The sequence below is a fragment of the Ailuropoda melanoleuca genome, chromosome 3 (genome assembly GCF_002007445.2).
Source record: "Ailuropoda melanoleuca isolate Jingjing chromosome 3, ASM200744v2, whole genome shotgun sequence".
NCBI classification, from domain to species: domain Eukaryota; kingdom Metazoa; phylum Chordata; class Mammalia; order Carnivora; family Ursidae; genus Ailuropoda; species Ailuropoda melanoleuca.
The window spans coordinates 70,552,761-70,578,231 of record NC_048220.1 but is presented as its reverse complement, the minus strand read 5'-3'; the positions used below and the strand labels follow the sequence as shown (position 1 = coordinate 70,578,231).

General features: G+C 40.4%; 1 protein-coding gene and 1 long non-coding RNA gene across 3 annotated transcripts in view; both read right to left on the bottom strand.

The window, feature by feature from the left end:
* RGMB (repulsive guidance molecule BMP co-receptor b) overlaps positions 1 to 3,907 on the bottom strand; it is a 26,223-nt gene extending 22,316 nt beyond the window's left edge. The window contains exons 1-2 of the mRNA XM_034655646.1: positions 3,772 to 3,907; positions 2,742 to 2,817 (exon numbers count right to left, since the gene is read on the bottom strand). Coding sequence (XP_034511537.1) covers positions 2,742 to 2,746 — 5 coding nt within the window. The 5' untranslated portion in view covers positions 2,747 to 2,817; positions 3,772 to 3,907. The remainder of the gene's footprint in view (positions 1 to 2,741; positions 2,818 to 3,771) is intronic.
* Positions 3,908 to 5,729: 1,822 nt separating this feature from the next.
* LOC117801540 overlaps positions 5,730 to 25,471 on the bottom strand; it is a 234,376-nt gene continuing 214,634 nt past the window's right edge. For both annotated transcript variants that reach the window (XR_004624163.1, XR_004624164.1), the window contains one exon: positions 5,730 to 6,198. This is a non-coding gene — a long non-coding RNA (uncharacterized LOC117801540). The remainder of the gene's footprint in view (positions 6,199 to 25,471) is intronic.

The window sequence follows — 25,471 nt, the reverse complement described above, 5'->3', positions numbered from 1 at the left end:
GGCCCCCCCCGCACCTCCTCCTCCCCTCAGCTTGCTCATTGTAATTCGAGTTCCGCGTCCGCGGGCGGAGAGTCCTGTCCGCCGCGCCCGGGCCCAGCCTCCCTCCTGTTCCCTCCTCTTCTCTCCCCTTCACCCTTTCCGCGAGCTACTGTTTCCTCGTGCCCTACAGAAACTGCAGACGGCAACTCTCTCTGGCCGGCGTTACAAAGGAACGGGCTTTGACTTCTACTTTAATTAATGTTGATTGGGTTCAACTTCCCCCTAAGGTTTTTTTGGTGTGTGTGTGTGTGTATGTGTGTATGTGTATTAAATCACCCCCACTCTGCCCCTCCCGCTCCACCTCCGGCTCCTGAGAGGAAGTGGGCGCTTTCACCGAGCGCGGTGCGGCAGGTCCCTTCGCAGCCAATCACAACTGCGGAACCGCGTTCGGAGCCTTTTCCGGACGTTTGGTAAAGCTAGCGCCCAGCGGCGTTGGAAATCCGACTGTGACCTGCGGTCCGGAACAGATCGGATGGGCTGGGAAGGTACCCACCAGCTCCCGGCGGAATTCGCTGGCAGCTGTGCGAGGCTCTGGCGTTATTGTTCCTCTGACATTTCCCTTCCTGAACGCAGCGGGGAGGAGTCTGAGAGTGGGCGAACTTAAACGTGTTCGGTTACAGTGTAATTAGATTAATGAGGATAGTGAGTTTTTAATGCAGTGTAGAGTAATTATGCCATCATTTCTTGTTGCTCAGTGGCTTTTCCACAAATTCTCGTAGTCTATTAACATAGTAATTGAATGGCAGGTCACTTTCTACTTTTGTCACTTAGACGGATCCAAAAATGAGGGAAAAAACCCAATTGTGTGCCACAAAAGAGGTTGCCAAGTGTTGTCATAGGAAAGCATGTTGTGAGGTTGATGATAGGTTCCAATTTGTTATCAGTAGGTGTGAAGTGGTATCTAATCTCACGAATGGCTTCAAAGGCTAGGAGTTACTTCCACTGCCCATGCCGTTGCCATTCCTCCAAGGGGCTCAGGGCTGCCATTTTAAATTCACTTATAGCCAAATTGCAGTTTGTAACTGTACCCGTTCACTACTCATAATCTCTAATTAGTAATTTCGTATCAACCACGGACACGTTAATATTTCCACACGTTACAATGTACTAATCAATGGACTAGGATAATTGAGGGCAAACCTTCGATCACTCCGGCTTACTCATTAGACATATTATGAACTGTACAAACCACTAGGTCCCTAATGAAGGATGCCTATCTATTTTTACTGTAACTTTTCATTACTTACCTATTACATACTATGATGACTCAAGTGGTAAATACACCTTTCACTGCCCAAGATATAATCCAAACCTTCTGTATATCCATAATATGCTTAATAACAGCTTCAGAGTTGCCTGGAGAAATGACTTTTTGCGGGCGGAGTTATCTGATACGATTTGTAGATAGTATTGTGGGGTAAATACTATGAGACCAAAAATTTACTCTCTTGCAATTACTACATAAATCTATGAACTACAGTTAATGAAATACTGGTAAACATCTTTTAAATGTTAAATTTGAGCAGTTTTGAAAATATTTTGCTAACAAAGACTAATATGCTTCTTTTTCCTTAGACCAAGATTTAATTCGACCCGTCTGAAAGAAGCATGCCACTTTATTGACTAGACTTCAAAACACATAACAAAAAGTTAAGGATCAAATTCAGTTTAGTTGGGGGCTTTTCGCTGTCATTACTTTCTCAGATTTCTCCCCCCGGCACTTCTCCCCCACCTCCGTGTCCTGTTCCTCAAACACACACTGCTCTAAATTATTTTATCAATAGAGGGCGTCGTCGAGTCACTGCAAATTCTGTTATCCAACTGGAACTGTTCTTTAGAGGGAAAACTTCATTTTTTTCTAAGGTGCTTTATTGCTCATCTGTTGTAAAATTTGACAGGCTTAAGATTTATAAGGCTAACAATTCATTTTTTATTACTACATAAGTGTTCAGCCCGCTAGAGTAAAATGTTAATTTTCACAATTAAACCGCAAGGTGGTTCCTGTTTTCAAGTCTTTAGGTCAGTTGACACACTCTCAGGGTAAATTCGGACCGTTAGCAAGATCCCGAATCGGGTTGGAAACAAGAGGGTGGTGAATGGTCGCTTATAGCGCATCCATTCCTCCAGCTCGAATGTTGCAGTTAAGGAGGATTTTAAGATTCTATAAAGAAAAACCTGGGGATTTTCCCCCATAAAATCAATGGCTTATAAAAGTTTTACATCTTAATCAGAAAAAAAAATCGTCAAGTGACAGCTTGCACAACTCACAAACCCACCCTATTTCTTGCCACTTGCACTCTTTCTATCTTCATCTTTGTTTTCAGGAAGGAAAGATGAGACCAGAACAGCACAATTAGGGGACACAGCAAAGCATCCCATGGTATGAACATGCAAATGAATAGAATTAAAACACATGCCAGCAATATGAATGGATTCTAAATAAGAATTAGAGGATTCTTATCCTGAACCTATGCATGCTGTCTTAACTATTCCCCTGTTGATTTATCTCCATTTCCAAAAATCTAACACGAGGGGCTCACCTAGGACAGAGGAGCTAGAAAGACAGCAGTAGCGATTTGTGCAACCCCTTCTAGAGTAAGGGCCCCCTCGCTGCTCCCCAGTCTAGGGTGTCCGCAAAGCGGGAGCTGAAATATCCCAGAGTCCGACAGCCCTGCAGCAAGCAGCTAGTGGATTGTACTTACATCATTCTTAACCCTTCCGATCCTGGAGGGGGCTTGACGGGATCAGGGATCCCCCGAGCTCTGGAGCACGCAGGACCTGGGTGTGAGAGAAGACCCCAGAGCCTGGCGTGAACGTTGCGCCCCCGGAAGGAGGGGGCCCGGGTAGTCAGTGGGGCTCATCACCCAAGAGCACACAGCCGGCCCCCAGGATCCCTGCGGGCTCTGCAGCGGATCACACCGCTCAAAGCGGCAGGTGCAAAAAGCATTTGGGAGCCGCTTGCCAGCGCGCGGAGGTAATGCGTTTCCTGTCCATTTATCTCAGGAAACCAGCACAGCCTTCTCTTCCAAACAAAATTAACCTCTCATTAGCCAGCCACTCACTCCCGAGAAGGCCTTAAAAGCTTTACCAGCTCGCTAATGTATTTAGGCTTTTCTTCCAGGCAAACGCAGCCACGGTGGTGACTGTCATCAGCCCTGGGGGGGTTCCTCTGCGTTCCCCTGGGAGCCAACCGCTTACCGCCCCCCAGCCTCAAGTCTGGGAAACTCTGGACAATCTGCATCCCAGTTTGTGATACTCTGCAGACCCGACACGCCTGAACGGACTTCACGCCACAAGTAGTTCCCACTAGTTTCAAGAGCGCCCCTCATATCACATACTCAGCTCTTCTATCATCAAGAAATGGGGAAGGGTACTCTAGAGGTACTTCTATGGCCAGCTGTCCCTGGGTCATAGGCGCTGACTGTCTTTTACAGCGCCAGCCCTGTACACAATGGGTGCGGGAAGCAATGATCAGGGTATAGTACAGGGGTAGTGTAAGCTAGAATCTGGCCGATTCCAGGAGTGGGGAATCAAATGTGGTTCTAGGTCTGCAAGAGGGGCCTTTTGGAGCGTTGGGGTTTTCTCACCCTGGCCCCCCACCGCCCTGAGGCTGGCAGATTTATACCACACAGGTGGACCAAGACCTAAACAAAACAGTCCGGGCCTCTGCCTGCCGCTCGCCCCCCACGTCCCCCTGGCCCACCGCAAACTTCGACAAAACAAACAACTCACCACAGGCATTCCCTTGTCTGCAGCGCGACGCTTGCCAGCTGGGAAAATAAGCCGCAAGCCACGCGGCGGGGGCGCAGAGGGAGGACAGCGCGGCGCCCGCCTCTCTCCCCCAGGTGGGGGCAGCGATACCCGGGGGCAGGAGGGAGGCTCCGCCTCGGGGGCCGCTCTCTCGCCTCCCTGACTGCTGAGTGAGCGCCGAGCGAGGGGCTGTGCCCTTCCAGCCAGCGCGATCTCTCGGACACCTAGGGAAGGGGGCGGGGAGGCAAATCCCTCAATTCCCTCCCGCTTTTTCGAAATGTCTTTCTCTGGCCTCAGGTCTCAAAGACCAAACCTAGGGGGCCTTCACCGCCCCCCCCCCTCCAGCGCCGCACCGCCCCCTGTCGGCACTACCAGGATCTTTCCGGCTCCGCCGAGAAGTGGCGGGTAGCGGCGTCCCAGAATCCCAGCCTTCAGCTCCCGGCTCAGCTCTCTCCATTCTCACCGCCTCTTCACCCCCAAGTCCCGCACAAAGACGCCTTTCATGCCGCCAGCACCACCCTCCGCGCCGCCCTCCACTCCGCCGTGTTGCCTTTGCCCACCCGCGGCACCAACCGATTCCCGGTTGGTGATCGTGCCCGCCGTCTTGGGGCAGGCCGGCCACGGACACGTGCAGGCTGTTCCCATTCCGCGCCTCGGCACAGGCACAGATGCGGTCCCCCGTCCGTCTTTCCACGATTTTCACCAACTGGGCACCAGCAAAATGCACCCCTCCTACATAAAAGATCTCTGAGGGTCTTCCGAGTGTGTGTAAATGGTGGGTGTTTGTGGCGGGGCCGGAGGTGGGGGTTGGCGTAGTGGCGGGCATGGTCTCTGGGCTTTCGCTGAAAAAAGGAATCCAGCGATCTTACTTGTCCACCCAAGGTGCCAGTGTGGAAGTTTACAGCTTACAAAAGCCCAGGATAACGATTTGCGAATTGTGATGGGAGAGAGAATTGAAAAAAACGTCTAAGACCCAGGTGAGGAAGTGTGTTATATATAGCACAAGCCCACGAAATGTTCGAGGAACGACAGTCTCTTGAATCAGAGTAGAAGGTGTGGAAAGCAAGAAGGAAGGGATTAACTTTCTTCCGCTGGGCTGATCTTCCGAGGTTGAAAATAAGCATTATAGGTATTCAGCAGTAGCTATTGTTCCGTGCGTCTGTGCGTTCAATGCCTAGGACTAGCACGGTGCTTTATTTTTTATTTTAGTTTTTTGTCCAGGGAAAGGGTCCAGCATCTTGACTTAGGTATTCCACTTTTTTTTTCTTGCCTCCTTAGAAATATCTTTGACCCTCTCCATCTTTTTTTCTATTCTCCTGTCCCCACTCTTCCTTATGATTTCCTGATCTAACGCTAGAGGCAGCATAGGGCAGCGTAAAGAGGACAAAGTGGCAATCCAGAGAGGAGAATCTTGACCTGACTTTCTGAGCGGGACTCGTGGACAACTGATTTAATGTCTTTGAACCTAGGGGTCACTATCAAGAAAGAGTGTGTTAAGGGCAGTGGTCTGGTTCCTTTTGGTTCTGAAATTAGGAAGGGAAGCCTCCTCATACTTTCTATAAATTCCCTTTATCCTCTCCAAGTGCCAATCAAATTGGAAAAAAAATATTGGGGATGTTTTAAGGTAAATGTAAGATACATTGAAAAATCCTTTTCTTGGTACTTAGAATTAAAAAAAACAAACCAGGGGCGCCTGGGTGCCACAGCGGTTGAGCGTCTGCCTTCAGCTCAGGGCGTGATCCCGGCGTTATGGGATCGAGCCCCACATCAGGCTCCTCCGCTATCAGCCTGTTTCTTCCTCTCCCACTCCCCCTGCTTGTGTTCCCTCTCTCGCTGGCTGTCTCTATCTCTGTTGAATAGGTGAATAAAAACAAAAAATCTTTAAAAAAAGAAAAAAAACCAAAACAAAAGCCCTTCAGCTCCTGGTCCATAGAAACAAGGAATTTCAATGTCCCCACTTGCTTTGCCTTTGAAAAGCCACACCAGCTATCAACAGAGCAGAGCTTTGTTTTAGAACCTTAAGGCCAGTCTTATGTTTCTCTATTTCTTTTTCCTGCTACCAATACAAAGACAGGCTGACACATAAAGTAGTGGTGAACAAGAGTTCAAAGCAAGACTAGTGATCCATTTCCTAATGCAGACCCAGTCCTTCCCCACTCCCCTGCTAAAGTGGCCCCAGATGGCACAGAAATAGTAGGTACAAGCTGCCAGAATCCTCCTCCCCACTCCCCTTCCCAGAAACACTGGACAGTGGAACCTGGATGCTAACTTGTCCATCATCATATAAATGCATTCATTAAATCAGTACATCTACCTTTTTCTTAGCCTCATGATACCTTCCAGGATTTTCGATTCACTATCCACTTTGGAACCTCTGGGCGACCCTGGCTGTTTTCTGCGGATTCTTTTCTGAAACGAAGACAAAAAAGGGTGAAGTTTCGTAATGAATTCTTAAACTACAAATCTCTTGCTTCAACTTCGATAAGAATTTCAGAATTGCTTAGCTTTCATAGCAATGCACACTTTAAAAAATTATCCATTAAAGAGAACTCTTAAGTATACTTTCATTGGGGAGAAAAAGGTTTTTTAAACAATAGTGGTGGAAAAATATTTTGAGCTTACCTAATTTGGTTGCTTCCATTTGTATTAATCACCTCCCCCCTCACCCACCATCCCATTCGTACATGCTAAAAACTATTATATTTCTAATTGATCTTGGATGTTCCATTAGTAAAAGGACATAGCTTATTTTTTTCTCTCAAAATTCTTGATCTTGCTCAATGCTCTACTACATTTTTCTCTTATCTCATTTTAATCTTTCTTTTTTTCCCCTTATACCAACCAATATAAACCAAAGATAGGAATAGAAAAGAGACAAGAAATCACTTTTCCGTAAAACCGACTTAGCATTTGTCTGTTGAGTGTTAAGAAACCTGATGACGCAATGTGTATTTGCACCATCTTCTGAATTTCCACTTAAATGTGATTGGAACTTCAGCTTTTAAGATGTTCAGCTAATGCATACATCCAACTCTCCAGAGTATGTATGTTAAGATCATACGTAGTTTGCTTACTTTTGATGTTTCTAAATTTTTCCTTTTGCAATTTGGTGGAGTCATCTCGATTACCTAGTAGCATATGAATCTGTTTTCTAGTATTTCTTGTTTGGTTTTTCCTGTATATTTTGTTGAAATTCTTCTCTAGTTTCGGGTTGATTCTCAATTTGACAATTCCTTTATGTACTTACAATGTTTGAGAATTTTTATTATCGCTAATAAATTACACTATTTTAAATATTAATAGCACTTATAAGATTGGTAAGAGAATATTTATAAAATAATGCTAGGAAAAATGCTACTTTCTACATGTGATTAATAAAGATAGTTTAGTTAAATATTATTGAAGTTCATCAAGACCTTTTTTGTTTGAGAGGATCATTGTTAAATGGTAGGATCGAAGACCTACTTCTACTTTTAATAGGATGAGAATTTGCTGTGCTTTTTCCCTCCGTACAAAGATTTAAGAACACTGTCTTGAACCATCAGTTCAAATGATAGTTAAGGTAAAGAATTCTGGTAAATTGCAAATTTTAAAAGTGAAACCTCTGGACACAGAGCAATTGAACAAAGAAAACAAACAAATAAACAAAAGAATATCAGAACATGAAAACTATTTCATTCTGTCAGCAATGTAAGTCTAATTTTCTAGAGAAATCCTGTAGTACTAAAGTATCCCTACATATGTACACAATAAAATTGGTAAATGAATGCATATTAAATTAATAAAGTCAATATTCATGAAAAAATATGATAAAAAATGGACCATAATCTCCTTGAAGTGCCAGGAGAAAAGCCATATATATATATATATTTTTGTCTGCTTGCTATTAGAAAATCTTTTGTCATGAAACTTTTAGCCATTCAGCACAGTGTAAAAGAGTAGAACATGAAACTTCAGGGACTGGCCTTCTCCCTATTGATTAGGGAGAACAAATATGATTATTTGTTGATCATTTCAATTGCAGTCATTATGCACAGACACAGACTATCTTTTCTAGATCTTGTAATATAAGTTTTAAGAGGCAAAGTATATATCTACTCTTATATTACGTTTGCTCTATAAAAAATAAACTTCCAGAAGTTGGAAAGTTATCTTTTTAGAGAGGTAAATAAATGCAAAGTTATTCCTCTGTGAACCAGTTTAGACCTACCGTGGTAATTTATAGTTTCTTTTAGAGGCAAAATCTCTATCCAGACACTCAATTGTATACACAGTGGCAAGAACAGTACAAAAACATTACGGAATGGAATACACTACAATCCTTGAAATTCCACGAAATCTAAGATACATGGGAAATTGGATACCCTCTATTCTAATAGTCAACCGTACCAATTAAGAATTTTAATTGCTGTGTTCTAATATAATAGATGATTATGTTTATACTTTACCAATATTAGAGAAAATTCCAAAAATATACATTTTAACTCAATTTAGTAAATTGGAAAAATAATGGGACCAAAGGAATCTGTTGAAATAATAACAAGTACAAAAATAGTAAGTCGTCTTCTCCTTCTCTTCTCATATTTCATCATCCCATCATTTCAGCTCGTCCTAGCCATATAAAGAGGCTCGGGTAGTGTTTGTGCCAGAAACAAGGCTAGACTCAAGCCCAAGAACGAATCCAGGGATGAAAACTGTTTGTCAGAAGCTCGAGTGAAATAAATCTGGCTGAATTCAGGAGTGGGGTTTGTTTCGAAAGAAGAGGCTAGTTTAAGAGTAGGAAAGTCTCCTCAGAGGTCAGGCTTTTGCTGTTGAGTAGTTAATGTGCCCTTCAGCTGTCCCAGTTGGGACTGTCCATCAACAGAGAATGTGAGGAATGGATGAATGATGCAGGAATCTATGTGAACTACATGAAGCTTCCCTTTCCTCTGAGGCCTGGGGGCGGGGTCCACGGGTGGGGGGGGGGAAGGGGATGCATGCCCCAGAGGACCTCCCCCTCCCTCCCACAAGCAATCAGCATCCGGGATACTTGCTCCTTAAAGAAAGGATCTGATACTGACTAGATACGAATCCTTCCTTTCAATTCTTTCATTAAGCAACTGGTTTTTGAGCACTCACTAAAGAGCCTACCAGTTTTCTAAGTCCTGGGGTTACTGCTGTAAACAATTCAGACAAGGCCCTTAAGAATGTGCATTCCGGTGGTGATGGGAGAATAAAGAGGTAAACAAGTTAACAACAACAAAAAAAGCTTTAATAATGCATTAGAGTTTAAGGATTAGGGTGCTATGATAGAGAGTAAGAAGGCCAAGAAGAAGCCACGATTAATGGAAGGGACTTTCTGAGATACCACACCTGTAATGAAAGCCTGTAATGAAAAGGGGCAAAGGCTTCCAGGCAGAGATCAAAGTCTCAAGTATGACCGAATTTGGGGTGTTCAAGGAACAGAAAGACCTAGGGCAGAAAGTACCTAAACCTGGGAGAATTTTTAGCAATTTAAGCAGAGTTCTTTAATTCACAGGGGGCATTTGAATGAGGGAGACTTCTTGGTTGGTCCCCGACCTCAGGAAGATAAAAAACGAAGGCAGCATTTATTTAATCACTAGTAGGAGGTTCACCTGGTATCTGGCGCCCTGGATGTCTAACTGCACCCTTACAACCTCTCTGAAGCACACATTATTGTTCTCATTTTCTAGTTGAGGAAATTTAAGTTAAAAGATTTAAAAACATGCTCAAATATACATAATAAAGGGTTGGTCTTTCTGATTCGAAGCTCCAGTTGTTTCCTCGGGGTTTCATTGTTCTAGATTATTTACTGGACAGTCTTTTATTAGAATGAACACAGATTATCCTAAAGTTTTTGAGCCACTGACAAATAAATTCAGTGTAATTAATAGGGGAATTGAAAATGAGCTGGTTGGAAAAAAAACTCTTAAGAATTATTTTTAGAGGGGCACCTGGCTCAGTCGTTTAAGCGTCTGACTCTTGATTTTGGCTCAGGTCATGATTTCCCGATTGTGGGAGCGAGCCCCCGCCTGGCTCTGAGTTCAGCATGCAGTCTGCTCCAGATTCTCTCTCCCTCTCCCTCCTTCTCACTCACTCACTCTCTCAAATAAAAAAATAAAAGATATTTTTTTAAATAATTGTTTTTAGAAAATTTAAATAAAAACTGTGGTCCTCTTCTAGCCTGCTCAAGAATCTCTCCTCAGTGGTGCAGAGAGCCAAAGAGTCTCTAATTTCCCCAACTCACATTCTGCTACTCTGTACAGCTCTTATCAAGACTTGAATGAACATTCTTGGCTTGATTTCATGCCCAGTAGCCCATGGCTTGATCTTTGAAGTACAGGTTTTGATACACACTCCTTCAACAGGAGCCCTCTAAGTTTCTAATGAATTCATAAACAGAATTATCTTATGGACAAACTCTCCCCTGTTTCACAACTTAGCTTATGCCATCTCCTTATTATTTAGGGCCGTGTGATTATGGTAATGCATAAGTGTCCATGGTGCCAGATTCACGATAATACTAGTGTTTCCTACCACATTCAGAGCCTGGAAAGAGAACTAGGGATAACGATGTGGAAAAAGTCTAACAGAATCATAATGGAAAGTAAACCAGGTCATCAGTGCACAGTTTCATTACTGCACTCATTATTACTACAGACAGTATTGTTATGCTCACTTATTCATACAATCAGTCGAGTTAGTTATCTGGCCAATCTTTCAACAAATATTTTTTGAACTACCTACTATGTACCAAAACTCTTCTAGGTACTACAGATATATCAATGAAAGAGAAAAGAGGAACTAAGAAATACATCAATGAATAAAACATAAAAATGTTTCTCCCTTCTAGAGAGAGAGAGAGAGACAATAAACATAAACATGAAGACATTCTAGAGTGTATTTAGAGGAGAAAAGTGCTCTGGGAAAAACCAAACATGATAGTGGATGTGGCATGCTGGTTTGTATGCCCAATTTTTCCAACGGTGGTTAAGGTGGGCTTCATTGAGAAAGTGACATTTGAACAAACACTTGGAGAAGATGATTGAATGACCTACGTATCTTACCTGAAGGAAGGGAGCTCAAGGCAGAGGCAACAGCCAGGGCGAAGATTCTGAGGCGGGTGCGTGCTTGGCATATTCAAGAAAGAGGAAAGAGGCCAGTTTTGTTTGTCAGAATGGAGTGAGCAGGGGAGAGTGGTAGGTTATGAAGTCAGAGGTATTGTGCGGGCCTGGATCGCAGAACTTCCAGGCCACTGTAAAGATTCTGACTGAATTTAGGAACCTGTGGAAAACCTTTGAGCATGACATGATCTGAATTTCAGAAGTTTTTTCACGTTGTTCTCTTGAGAACATCCAACAGCCAGGCAAGGGTGGAAGCCAAGAGTCCAGCGGGATGGTTATTTCAATAATCTATGTAAGAGATGGTAGCAGCTCAGATCCGTGGTAGTGAAGACATTGTTCACAAGTGGCTAGGTTCTGGATATGTTTTGATGTTCAAATCAAAAGGATCTCTTGATCGGTCGGATGGGGATTTTGAGAGAAAGAGAGGAGCCAGAGATGTTCCTCAGGCTTGTGGCCTGAGCCACTATTAAGACGGATTACCATCAACTGAGCTAAGAGTTGAAACAGGTTTCTGGTGTGTGAAAAACAATATGCACTGGACAATTAAGAAGATGATTTTATTCAGTCTGTTGCAATAGGGAAAAAGATTACTAATAACCAGAACCATCTCAAGGAAAAAGAAAGGGGCTTTGAGGGAGAGGCAGGTAGGCAAGGGAGTCATCAGGCTGTCTTAGGGGAGTCAGGAGAAAGGGTGGAGAGAGCTCTTATCTGAGTCCTTGAGAACGGCGGAGGTGGCTTGTCTTGAAATATTTGAGTGCAGGGTGGTGCTTTGGGTTATCCACTTCTCTGAATGCAAAAGGGTGGGAGCGGGGGGCTCAGGTAAAGTTAAATTTTGTCTGGGAGAAAAGCAAGAGTTCGGTTTTGCATTTATCAGGTTTATGATTTTTGTTAGACTTCCTAGTGAAAAATCTCTTCAATATTTTCTTGTCTGACATCAAGATACTTGCTGTATCTAGCCCTCAGTGCTCACACTGCATGTAAAAATATGTGATTGAAAAATCAGTTTTATTTCAGAAATCAGAGGAAGTCTCTGAATTATTTTTTTTCTTATGTAAGCATTTTCATCTTTAACAGCATTCGTCTTACTAAATGATCTATTTTAATGAAATCGGAGCCTAATTTTCCTTCACCTGACACTTCATTCTGGGTCTCCGTGATTGCATTCATGAATCACAAAAGACTGCTGGCTGCTCGTCAGGTTTGATTTCATATTCACACATCTCACATATGTCATATGTTCTCTCCCCTGTGGGCACTTAGGTGTCCAGTGAATTAGTACTGCTGGTGCACACGGCTGGTGCACACGGCCCGTTATGTCTCTTAAGTTAGCCCTTGCAGGGAACCCTTGGAAGTTATTAGCATTTTGGCAGCTAGGAAGGCAAAATAAAGAATAAAGAATTACCTTTCTTTAGTAAGGTCTCCTGAAGATACATGAAAATCTGTTTGATGACTAGACACAATAAAATAGATGAAATGGTGCATTTAGTTATAGTATTAGAGGTTACTGATTTAGATTTTCACCAAATCTAGCCTCATGGAGTGACTCACATTTCATCTGAAATCACGCAGCCAATGTTTGAGCAAAGTAGTTAGAGAAGTAACAAGAAATGTAGGCCTTTTGAGAAAGACACTGGAAATAGTAGACTTCAAATTATATGTGTGAGGAATGAGAAAAGAGTGAGGATATAGAGGTTTTCGGTAGGAAAGAACACATTATGTTTAGAAATCTTATAAGTGAAATTTAAGGCACAAAAGACAAAAAAAAGAGTGAGAGCAAACTGTAGCCCAAACTTGTGAAATGTAATAAAATATTTTAAATAAGCTTTGTTTGCAAGTTTGGGAATCTGATTTAGACCATTCCTTTTATTTTGGGTAAAAGACGACTCGGTTTTAAAATAATCCATAGTTGGGATGTAGTCTAGTATTTCCTGTTTTGCACTGTAGAAAAGTATTATTGTAACTAAATTCTCTCTCTTTTTAAAAAATAGATTTATTTATTTTAGAGAGAGTACAAGTAGGGGGGTCAGGGAGAGGGAGAGAGAATCTCAAGCAGATTCCTCACTGAGCAAGGAGCTGGATGTGGTCCTCGATCTCACAACCCCGAGATCATGACCTGAGCTGAAACCAAGAGGAGGGTGCTTAAAGGACAGCACCACTCAGATGCCCCTGTAACTAAATTTTCTTAACTTACAAAGGAAATGAGACTCAGAAACCAGTGCAAGCTCTCACTAATACATTATCTCACTTATTCTCACAACAGTCCTACAAACGTAGATATTACTATTTTCTGCATTCTACAGATCAGGAAATTGAGAAGGTGTGGTAACTTACCAAGTCATGCACTTTCTGTGAACAGAAACAGTAGGAAGTTCAAGGGGTAGGATTCAAACCCACGTCTCTCTCTGCCTATAAATTCTCTGAACCGTCGCAGCGAGTACAACTTTCTGTGTGCATATTATTCAAGAGTTCTATCGTTTTCACTTTGCATTCTTTTTTCTGGACTAACAAATTCCTGTAACTTTCGTATCGAAGGTATCTCTTTCCTAACCTTCTACTAATTCTTCTTTTCTCTTCAAATTGTCACAATCAGGGTCTCTTGTATTACATAATTCTCCTAGAATGAACTTCACTTGGTACTAAACCAGAGCGAGGCAAATAAAATTCACTCAATTGTGTTAAATACTATACTTAATGAAGGATAAAATGTATTATAGACTTTTTGTGTTGGTGACACATTATTTACATTTTTCATTTTTCTCATGTTCTTTTGTGCTCTTTTGTTTTCATTAGCGTGTTGCAGTACTCACTGTTTTCTGTGCTAACCACGTCACTGTTGTCCTTTATTGAATGAATCATCTTTATTGTTTTTAACCTGTTTCTCCAAATTCTCAGGCTCATATTCTACTTTAATCCTAATTTTCAAAGACAGTGTAATTCTTCTAATCATTTGTAAATTTGATTACTATTAATATCTTCACTCTGAGCTTTTAATGAAAGTCGTAATTAATACTAGCTTCTTAAGGACCTTGTGACACTCTAGGTAGAGTTTTCTCCCAGTCAGGATATTTTACATTTATAATTACTTTCTGGGCTTGTTTTTTTCTGAAATGGCTTTTTTTTTCTTTTTTAAGTAATGTTGTCTCACCAGTAGTTCAATTTTAGTTTCTCCCATCTCTTGTCACAGAAGAAATTACCTGCCCTACATATTGGCTTGAATAGTAATTCATAGGTAGAGCTATTTTGGCTCCAGGGGCTTTGGGTTATTTTGCCTTCCTAGCTGCCAAAATGCTAATAAATTCCAAGGGTTCCCTGCAAGGACTAACTTAAGAGACATATCGGGCCGTGTGCACCAGCAATACTCAAATCCTTCTGACTTCAACGATGCTGTTCCAGCCATGAGTCCTGGAGCTGGTCAACACTGGGTAATCCACTAAGTGGGTCAATAACGAAATCATGAAGCTGATTGCATGCCATAGCTCAAATTTATGAGAAAGAGATAATTCAAAATTTAGCATGTCATTGAATTCATACCCCCCAAATTTACCTTTCTAACATTTATTTCAAGGAATCTGAGCCTTGGTATATCCTTTGGTTCTTCCACACTTCTTTGCGAGGCACTCCATGTTAACTCACTGATTTTCTTAAACTGTTAAGACTGATGGCAAGCAAAATGTCAATCAAATGCCATTTTCTAATGTGAAACTTCTAGTTCATGTTTGGGTTTCTGCCAGAATAGATTTATTATGAGTAAATCCTCAAGTCAATCTGTCTCTTCTCTTTTCTTAAAAATATTAAAATGCAATTTGAAGAGAACATTTTCCTTTCTTCCTTCCTTCCTTCCTTCCTTCCTTCCTTCCTTCCTTCCTTCCTATGATTCTTCAGAGACTGTTGCTGATCAGAAGGGTTAAAAAATAATTTGAAATTTCATTTCTTTCTTTACTTTTATTTTTTTTAAAGATTTTATTTATTTATTTGACAGACACAGCCAGCGGGAGAGGGAACACAAACAGAGGGAGTGGGAGAGAAAGAAGCAGGCTCCTAGCAGAGGAGCCCAATGTGGGGCTCGATCCCAGAACGCCAGGATCACGCCCTGAGCTGGAGGCAGACAGTTAACGACTGCGCCATCCAGGCGCCCCCTTTCTTTATTTTTTTAGAAGATTTTATTTATTTATTTGAGAGAGAGAGAGAGCACAAGCAGGGGGAGAAGCAGATTCCCCACTAAGCAGTGGACTCCAGAATCATGACTTGAGCTGAAGGCAGACACTTAACTGACTGAGCCGCCAGATGCCCCTAATTTGACATTTTAAATCAAGTAGGAAAAGCACGTCTGATAGGTATGTTTTATTACTGTCCTGGGTTTGGAAAATATCAGGTAGATGGTAGAACACTTGGAGATTTCCAATTATCCACATCTGGTTGGACAATATGCAGTTTGAAACTTCATAGTATATTTAGAGCTATAAGAATCCATGCTATTTTGAGGTGAATTGTGCTATAATTGTTTTAGGGTTTTTTAAAAATTTGTTTAAATATTTTATTTATTTGAGAGAGAGAAGGAGCGAGAGCATGAGCAGGGTGGAGGGGCAGAGAGGGAGGGAGAAACCTACTCCCTGCTGAACAAGGACCCCCCTCCCATGCAAGACTCGATCCCAAGACTCTGAGATCATGACCTGAGCCAAAGGCAGATGCTTAACCATTTGAGCCACCAAAGTGCCCCCTTTTAGCATTTTTTTTTAAAAGACGTTGATTATATCATAACATTGAATTTTTAGCTGATTCATAGAAGTGCTAAGCTTGGTAATTGTTTTATGACTACATTATAGACAGTTATTCATCTATTATTTTGTAGTTTCTGGACGTCACCAAAGACTTTATTTATTGAGTAAATAAATATTAATATAGGGGGAAAAACAAACTTTCTGGTTTATTAAACATATTTTACAAATAAAACTATTTAATCATTCCTAGGATGATAAACAGCAAAAGGAAGTGAATGATGTCACATCAGAAATATATATGTAACAGATGAAGTGTAATATATCTGTCAACTCTTTGGTATGCAGATGAGCCTGAAGGAGATCTGTTATTCAGAAAAATGCTTACTGCGAAACACTTGGTGCTGGAAAGAGCAATTCACTTGACTTTCTATTTATGGTACTCATCTCTCTACTCTTTAGTAGCATATATGTTTATTAGTTTGTATTACGCAGCATGTTCACAAGCAAGAGACACAAAGACGCACTGAGATTAAGCAAACAAGAAAGTGGATAGGCACATATACAGTGAAAACAAAAGAATTCCGAATATTCAAGATCTTACTAAGTGGAGAGGCTGGTTACCTGCTGTAGCTAAAATCTATGAGAAGGAGGCAATTCAAAATTTAACATTAGCTTTTCTTAATGAAATATATCAGAGCTGGCTTCAATGTTCCAGACTAATTTCCCTCTCACCAAAGCACATTTTCTGGCTTGTCATTGCCATATTTTTCCTTCCTGAAATAAATTGCCTTTTAGTTAGCATTTTCCTGTTGAGACCATACATAACTATGTGCCTGGATGGAATTCAGGGGAGAATGAAAAGAGATGAAAAGTCTTCAGCATAACACAAGTCGAAACTAGAAAGTCTGTGCTCTGAACAGCAGAGCCTAGAGTTTATGTGTTTCCTCCTCTTTGGAGAGCATGAGTGGATCCAACGTGTCATCCCTGCGGGCGCCTGGGTGGCTCAGTCATTAAGCATCTGCCTTTGGCTCAGGGTGCGATACCAGTGGTCTGGGATTGAGCCCCACATCAGGTTCCTCAGCTGGGAACCTGCCTCTTCCTCTCCCACTCCCCCTGCTTGTGTTCCCTCTCTAGCTGGCTGTCTCTCTCTCTGTCAAATAAATAAATAAAATCTTAAAACCAAACCAAACAAAAAAACAAAGTGTCATCCCTGGACAAGCAGCATCAGCATCAACAGGGAACTGTCAAAAATGCAAATTCTCAGGTCCTTCCCTGGACTTACTGAATTCAAATCTCTGAGGATGGGGTCCAGCGACCCCTGTGTTTTAACAAACCCTCCCAGTGATTCTGGTGCACGCTATGAGAACTTTTGGGCTGCCTTGTGCGACTCACAGTGTGGTTGCTAGCCCAGCAGCAAAGGTATACGTGCAAGCTATTAAGAAATACAGACCTCAGACCCATGGAATCAGAATATACATTTTAACTGGATTTTCAGATGATTCTTCTGCTCATTAAAGTTTGGGAAGCACAGGGCTGGCCGTTCTGTTCCAGTGTTCAGCCTCGGGTGCACAGTGAAACCACCGGGGATGTTGAAGGTTACCTTCAGAGATTCTGATTTAATGGGTCTGGGATGTCGTCCGGATACCGGGGAGTTTTTCAAAGCTGCCCAGGTAATTCTAATAGGCAGGCAAGGTTGAGAACCACTGCTTTGAGCCCTCAAACAGAGTTTACTTACTAGTAAGCTTCTATATCTGATTTCCAACATTGTAGGAGATCTTAATCCTTAGCTAAATTAATAGAAGAAGATCCCAGGTAAGAAAGGTGATTATTTCACCTTATTCTGAATGATCAGATCACACTCAAAGCACTGCCTTCAGCTGTGGGCCCCCTTCTGGAGAAGAATGTAGAAAAACCAGAGCATGTGTAGTGGGGTGGGACCAAGAGAAACAATGCAAATCGTTCCTGTGAGAAATGGTTACAGGAATTTGAAACGTTTAGGCAGCAAGAAGGTTCTTTTAATTATAAATCAGATGTTATCAACTCTCATGCCTGTCACTTGTCATTGCATTTGGAAAGAAATCTAAGCCTTTTACCAAGTCCCTACATGATCTGGTACTTCCTACCTCTTCCCCTTTGTCATATACCCCGTGCTCCTTCCATTTCTCACTCTCTCCAGTCACAGTTGCTTCCTTTATATTACTTGATCATTTTGAGTTTTCATTTAAGAATGAATTCACATTCTGTTCCTTCTGCTTCAAGTGCTTTCCCCTTAGCTTTCCCCAAGGGTAAAGCTTCAACTTTCATGTCTACTCTGATATGCTGCCTTCCCTATGTACTTGGTCTCTCCCAGTACCTCTCTGTAACAAAAGCCTACTTAGGTTCTTCCTGACACCGACTGTGATCTGTAATTATCTTGGTGACTTACTTATTTTCTTATTTATTATCTTCCTCACTAAAATGTGAGTTTGATGAGGACAGGGACCTTATTAGTCTTATTTATTACTATATTACCAATGTCTAGAGTAGTGCCCAGCACAAAGTAGGGGGTAAATAATGATTCAATGATTGAATGAAAAATGAAGGAATAGAGAAGACTTTGGGTACTATGATAGTTATTTGTTAATATTTCGAGAATTGGAACTGGAAGGGTGTTTAGATTTGAATGGCTTCAAGCGCTATCCTTAAAACCAAAATGTTAACATTGTAGGGGAGCTAAAAGAAAGAAATTTGCAAAACTGAAAGGAGCAATAGGCAGCCAGAGGGAGAAGTTGTCATAAGTGCGTGGGTACAAGTTTGAACTGAATGGCATTTGACAGAGTTGTCATTGAGGTGACTTGAGCATTCAGAAGGTCATTGGTTTCAAGGATGGCTGACATCTTATTCAAGCTCATGTGTCTGGGAGAATGAGAATGGGGAGGGGGCTGCTATGCACAGAGGTACTGTCAATACTGAGAAGACAGAGCACATTGCTGTCCTGGAGCTGGAGAAAGGCAGAAACATTTCAAAACTCATGCACAAGACCTGACACAGATTAGAAGACAGCCTGATATTTTTGTGTTAGAGCAAACAGCTCTATGTTCATTACCGCTGTGTCATTGTACAATATCACAATTAATATTTTCATGTAACATATTTTCCTTTCTTAAAAGTGTGACATGTTCCTTGTCATTTTTCATCTTGTAAAAATGTTGTAAATGTTGTGTATTTTATTCACCATTAATCTGTACTGTTTTGATGGTTTTTGAGTATACATCTTATAAATAATTATTTATGAAACCAACCTTATATGAATATCGTTAGTAAAATTTAAGCCTATGATATAAAGACAAATTCCTCGTAATGCAAATGTTAACTTAAAGGGTATTCAAATACTTAAGACTTTAATAATTGTTATTTATCATGATCAACTTGAGTCAATATTCTTTGTATAAGGAGTCAGGCAAATAAGTGATTTAGTTTGGAAAGACTTCCACTCAAGAAAATTAAAATATAAGAGTTTGGGTATATAAAATTATGAAGTCAACTTTCACAAGAAAAGTCAGCCATCTGGAAGTTTCTATTCACCGAGGGTTCCATAGCCAACATTCTATGTCTACATTTGTGTACTTGGATTTATACTACTTGAATGCAAATGGTTAATACTAGAGATAATCTACATATAATCTCATTGGCTTTACTGGCACTGTCTACTCTGTCAGCAGAAACGCATTGTCATAATTAAGCTTTGTTCTTTTCTAGTAATGAAAAAAGATTAGTGGGCTAAGATATTTCACTCATTGATCTGTACAGTATGTATGTACTGAATACATGTTTTGACATCTGCTTCATTTTGATATTTAGATTTTTTTCCTGATATTTAGATTTATTCCTGATGTTTCCAGGCAGCAAATCTCATTAAAAAGTTCAGTGCAAATTCCATAGGAAGGCCTGGGACCTTAAGTAATTAGTGAGAGAATGATACCAACTAATTATTAGGGTAATTTCTAGAAGGTAGTTCTACCGCACGTTGGATATTCAGCTGCGTCCTTTTTGTTGTTGCCATACACTTTGCTATCATTAAATTATCAGTGAGCTCATTGCTTGCAATGAATTTGGGCAATTAATTACTGGAATAGCTGATGGTAGCCCTAACTAAGAATTAGAGTCTGGCTAATCAACATGTTCACAGCAGTTAAATTATAGTTTGCCATTGCTACTGCCAGTTACACTGTTAGAACTCGGGAGGAGGATTTCTTAACCAGCTGATAACATGCTCTGTGCTTTTTTTCTGCACCGTAATGAAATCGTCAGTGGTCTCTCTGAGTTCCCTTATCTTCTAGGTTACCTTTAAGTATATCTTTGTTCTTCACTCTATTTAGGCCTTTGCCAAAATTTGTTGTTTTTACTTTCTCTTCTAAATTTGCTCCGCTTTTTCCCTGTAACTACAGTTCTCCATCACATTCTCATTACCACTTGCTTGAATTATCAACTTATACAAAACTTATTGGGAATGAAATTGAAAAACTAATAATTATCGAGGACTTTGTGTGAGCTAAGCATCATGGAAACATGTTTCAAACATTTGCTTTTCAGCACAATCATGAAAGTTATATTATTATTCCTATTTTACACATGAGGAAACTGAGATGCCAAGATATTCTATACTGTGGTTAAGTAGCTAGTTGGAACCCACTTGGGCTTGCTTTACAGCTCTCTCCACAGCACCACATACACTATCTCTACAATTACTTTGAGCGCCTACTATGTTCCAGAAATTAAATTGTGTAGGCTCTATGAATGTGAAATGAATTAGACATAATCCTTTGCCTGGGAGAGCTCATATTTCAGAAGGGAAACAGGCCTACACACAAATAAGACAATTCTGGAACACAAGTATTTGTAAAAAGGTAGAATAAGCAGAGAAAAGAGCAGAGAAAAGTAAAAGATTGTGTGATATGGGAGAAAAATCCTATGGTTCCCTTTCCTTTGCTGAAAGCTGTGTGTCAAAATAATGCTGTGAAGCAGATACGTGGTCCAGCTGGATTCAGGGGCTCAACCAATGCCAACCGGAGCTGGGGTTTCTCTTTCTCTCATCTCTGCCTTGTTTTGGTTGACTTTGACCCTAGGAGGGCTCTCCCCTTGTGATCAGCAGCAGCTGTTAATCTTTTGTGGTTTGGTTTTCAAATCCCGTATGCAAAAGAGTGAGAACCTCTGACCCCTGATTCTTAAAATGATTTTTGTCTCTAACTGGGTCAGCTGCCCATCACTGAACTAATTGTTACTGCCCAGGGTAATGTGCCATGCCGACTGGTTTTGGTCTGTGTCGCACACTGTCCCTAAGCTATCTGTGGAGGCTCACCTGGAACTTACGTGCTGGAATGGAGGGGAACTACATCAGGGCACTCTTACCAGGGGAAACATGAGTGGGCACTGGGTGGTAAAAACAACTATTTACAGAAATCAGTGTTCTCCCTACATGTTGGCTTTTCTTGTGTTCCCTTATCATTTCAGATCCAGCTAAAGGCACCAATGCCTTCTTAATTCAATTCCATTTAACAATCAATCACTGAGTACCTGTTTTATGCCTGGCCTTGTGTTAGTTCCTGGAGAAACAGCTGAAAAAGACATGGATCCTACTTTCAAGCAGTTCATATGCAAGAAAACAATCTCTCTTATCTCTAAGTAACTAACTTACATTTTCTTGTATTTTGTTGACATAATCCTCTGGCCTCATCAGTATTGTCTCCCTTGGATAACAGGCTCATGAAAGACAGGAACCTGCTCTTTTTGGCTTGTTTTATACTAGTTCTCAGCTTTTCAGACAACTGCTTTTCATTGAAGAGTATTTCAATGGACATTACTTTGCCAAGGGCAAAGAGGACAGTGGGAATTCTTGAAGTTTATCTCTTTAGCTTCAAGCAGTGTCACACCCATTGGTGATAGGTCAAAGTAATGGGAAGGAACTCAATAACCGTCATCACAAACTGCATTACTATTTAACTACTTTGTTCTTAAAAGTACCTAATTAAAAAAATCTATCATTTTTTCAGACTTCACATATTTTTGTGATGCAGATCATTTTTTCTTAAAAATTAAAAAAAAGCATAGATGCAGAAAAAGCATTTGACAAAGTATAGCATCCTTTCTTGATTAAAACTTTTGACAGTGCAGAGATATAGGGAACATACCTATATCATAAAAGCCATATACGAAAAGCCCACAGTGAATATTATTCCTAATGGGGAAATTCATGCAAACCAATGAAAATGAAAACACATCAGTTCAGAACATATGGGATATTGCAAAGGTGGTCCTAGAGGGAAGTATATAGCCATCGAAGCCTCTCTCAAAAAAATTAGAAAAATCCCAAATGCACTAGCTAACCTTATGCCTAAAGGATCTGGAAAAGCACAAAAAATAAAGCCTAAACCAAGCAGGAGAAGAGAAATAATAAAGATTAGAGCAGAAATCAATTTGATAGAAACTAGAAGAACTGTAGAACAGATCAATGAAACTAGAAGCTGGTTCTTTGGAAGAATTAATAAGATCAATAAACCTCTGGCCAGATGTATCCAAAAGAAAAGAGAAAGGACCCAAATTAATAAAATCATGAATGAAAGGAGAGAAAAAATGACCAATACCAAGGAAGTAGAGACAATTATTAGAACTTATTATCAGCAGCTATATGCAAACAAACTAGGCAATCTGGAAGAAATGGATGCATTCCTGGATGCTTATAAACTACCAAGACTGAAACAAGAAGAAAGACAATCTGAACAGACCAATAACCAGCAAGGAAATTGAAACAGTAATTAAAAAAACCCTCCCAAAAACAAGAGCCCAGGGCCAGATGGCTTCTCAGGGGAATTCTACCAAGCATTTAAAGAAGAAATCATACCTATTCTACTGAAGCTGTTCCAAAAAATAGAAATGGAAGGAAAACTTTCAAACTCATTCTATGAAGCCAGCATTACCCTGATCCTAAAACCAGGCAAAGACCCCATCAAAAAGGAGAACTACAGACCAATATCCCTGATGAACATAGATGCCAAAATACTTAACAAGATCCTAGTCAATAGGCTCCAACAGTACAGTGAAAGGATTATTCACCACGACCAGGTGGGGTTTATTCCTGGGATGCAAGTGTGGTTCAACATTCGCAAATCAATCAACATGATGGATCACATTAACAAAAGGAGACAAGAACCATATGATCCTCTCAATTGATGTAGAAAAAGCATTTGACAAAATACAGCATCTTTTCCTGATTAAAATTTTCAAAGTATAGGGGTAGAGGGAACATACCTCAGTATCATAAAAACCACCTATGAAGAGCCCACAGCAAATATCATTCTCAATGGGGAAAAACAGAGCTTTTCCCTTAAGGTCAGGAACATGACAGGGATGACCACTGTTACCACTCTTGTTCATTCAACATAGTACTAGAAGTCCTAGCCCCAGCAATCAGATGACAAAAAGAAATAAAAGGCATTAAATAAGCAAAGAAGAAGTCAAACTCTCTCTCTTCACAGATGACATGACACTTCATGTGGAAAACCGAAAAGACTCCACCCCTAAATTACTAGAACTCATACAGCAATTCAGCAACATGGCAAGATACAAAATCAATGCACAGAAATCAGTTGCATTTCTATACACTAATAATGTGACTGAAGAAAGAGAAATTAAAGAATCAATTCCATTTACAATAGCATCAAAATCCATAAGATACCTAAGAATAAACCTAACCAAAGAGGTAAAGGAGTTATACTCTAGAAACTGCAAAACACTTCTGAAAGAAATTGAGGAAGACACAAAAAGATGGAAAAACATTCCATGCTCATGGATTGGAAGAATAAACATTGTTAAAATGTCTATGCTGCCCAGAGCAATCTACATTTTCAATGCAATCCCTATCAAAATATCATCAGTATTTTTCACAGAGCTGGAACAAACAATCCTAAAATTTGTATAGCACCAGAAAAGACCTCGAATCACCAGGGGAATGCTGAAAAAGAAAACCAAAGCTGGGGGCATCATAATGTCTGACTTCAAGCTATATCACAAAGCTGTGATCATCAAGACAGCGTGGTACTGGCACAAAAACAGACACCTAGAACAATGGAACAGAATACAGACCCCAGAAATGGACACTCAACTCTATGCTCAACTAATCTTTGACAAGGCAGGAAAGAATATGCAATGGAAAAAAGTCTCTTCAACAAATGGTGTTGGGACAATTGGACAGCCACATGCAGAAGAATGAAACTGGACCATTTTCTTACACCACACACAAAAATACACTCAAAATGGATGAAAGACCTAAATGTGAGATAAGAATCCATCAAAATCCAAGAAGAGAACACAGGCAGCAACCTCTGTGACCTTGGCTGCAACAACTTCTTGCTAGACGTGTCTTCAAAGGCAAGGGAAACAAAGGCAAAAATGAATGATTGGGACTTCATCAGGATACAAATCTTTTGCACAGCAAAGGAAACAGTTGACAAAACCAAAAGAGAACTGACAGAATGGGAGAAGATATTTGCAAATGTCTTATCAGATAAAGGGCTAGTATCCAAAATCTCTAAAGAACTTCTCAAACTTATACCCAAAGAACAAATAATCCAGTCAAGAAATGAGCAGAAGACAAGAACAGACATTTCTGCAAAGAAGACATGCAAATGGCCTACAGATACATGAAAAAATACTCTACATCTCTCAGCATCAGGGAAATACAAATCCAAACCAAAATGAGACACCACTTCACACTGGTCAGAATGGCTAAAATTAATAACTCAGGAAATGACAGATGTTGGTGAGGATGCAGAGAAAAGGGAACCCTCCTACACTGTTGGTGGGAATGCAAACTGGTACAGCGACTCTGGAAAATAGTATGGAGGTTCCTCAAAAAGTTGAACACAGAGCTACTCTATGACCTGAAATTGCACTACTAGGAATTTACCCCAAAGATACAAATGTAGTGATCCAAAGGGGCACTTGCACCCCAATGTTTATAGCAGCAATGTCCACAATAGCCAAACTATGAATAATACACATCCATCACAAAATGAAATCTTGCCATTTGCAATGACATGGACGGAACTAGAGGGTATTGTGCTAAGTGAAATAAGTCAATCAGGGAAAGACAATTATATGATCTCACTCATACATAGAATTTAAGAAACAAAACAGAGAATCATAGGGGAAGGGAAGGAAAAATTAAACAAGACAAAACCAGAGAGGGAGACAAGCCATAAGAAACTCTTAATCATAGGAAACAAACTGAAGGTTGCTGGAGGGGAGGCAGGTAGGGGGATGGGGTAACTGGGTGATGGACATTTAGAAGGGTTTGTGATGTAATGAGCACTGGGTATTATACAAAACTGATGAATCAGGAACTCTACCCCTGAAAGTAATAATATACTGTATGTTAATTAACTGAATTTAAATTTTAAAAAAAACTGGAAAAAATAAAAACTAAAAAAATTTAAAAAGCTTCCATCAAAGCAAATATCTTGTGACATAACCTCCTGATGAAATCCATATATATATATCTACCTATCTTTTTTAAAGAGACTTCAGGAGACACTTTACAGCCAATGGTTTTGTCTGCTTTAATGTTAATAACCATGTTCACTTATGAAATAGTCAAGAATGTGACTTATTTACTATATGACTTAAATAATGTAAGTTCCCAAAGGAAATGTATTTTCTGTTTATTTTAATTATTATTTGTAGCTCCCTGGATCCAGATCTTTGTGATTAGTTCTTTCTTCCTTCCTTCCTTCCTTTCTTTTTCTTTCTTTCTTTCTTTCTTTCTTTCTTTCTTTCTTTCTTTCTTTCTTTCTTTTCTTTCTTTCT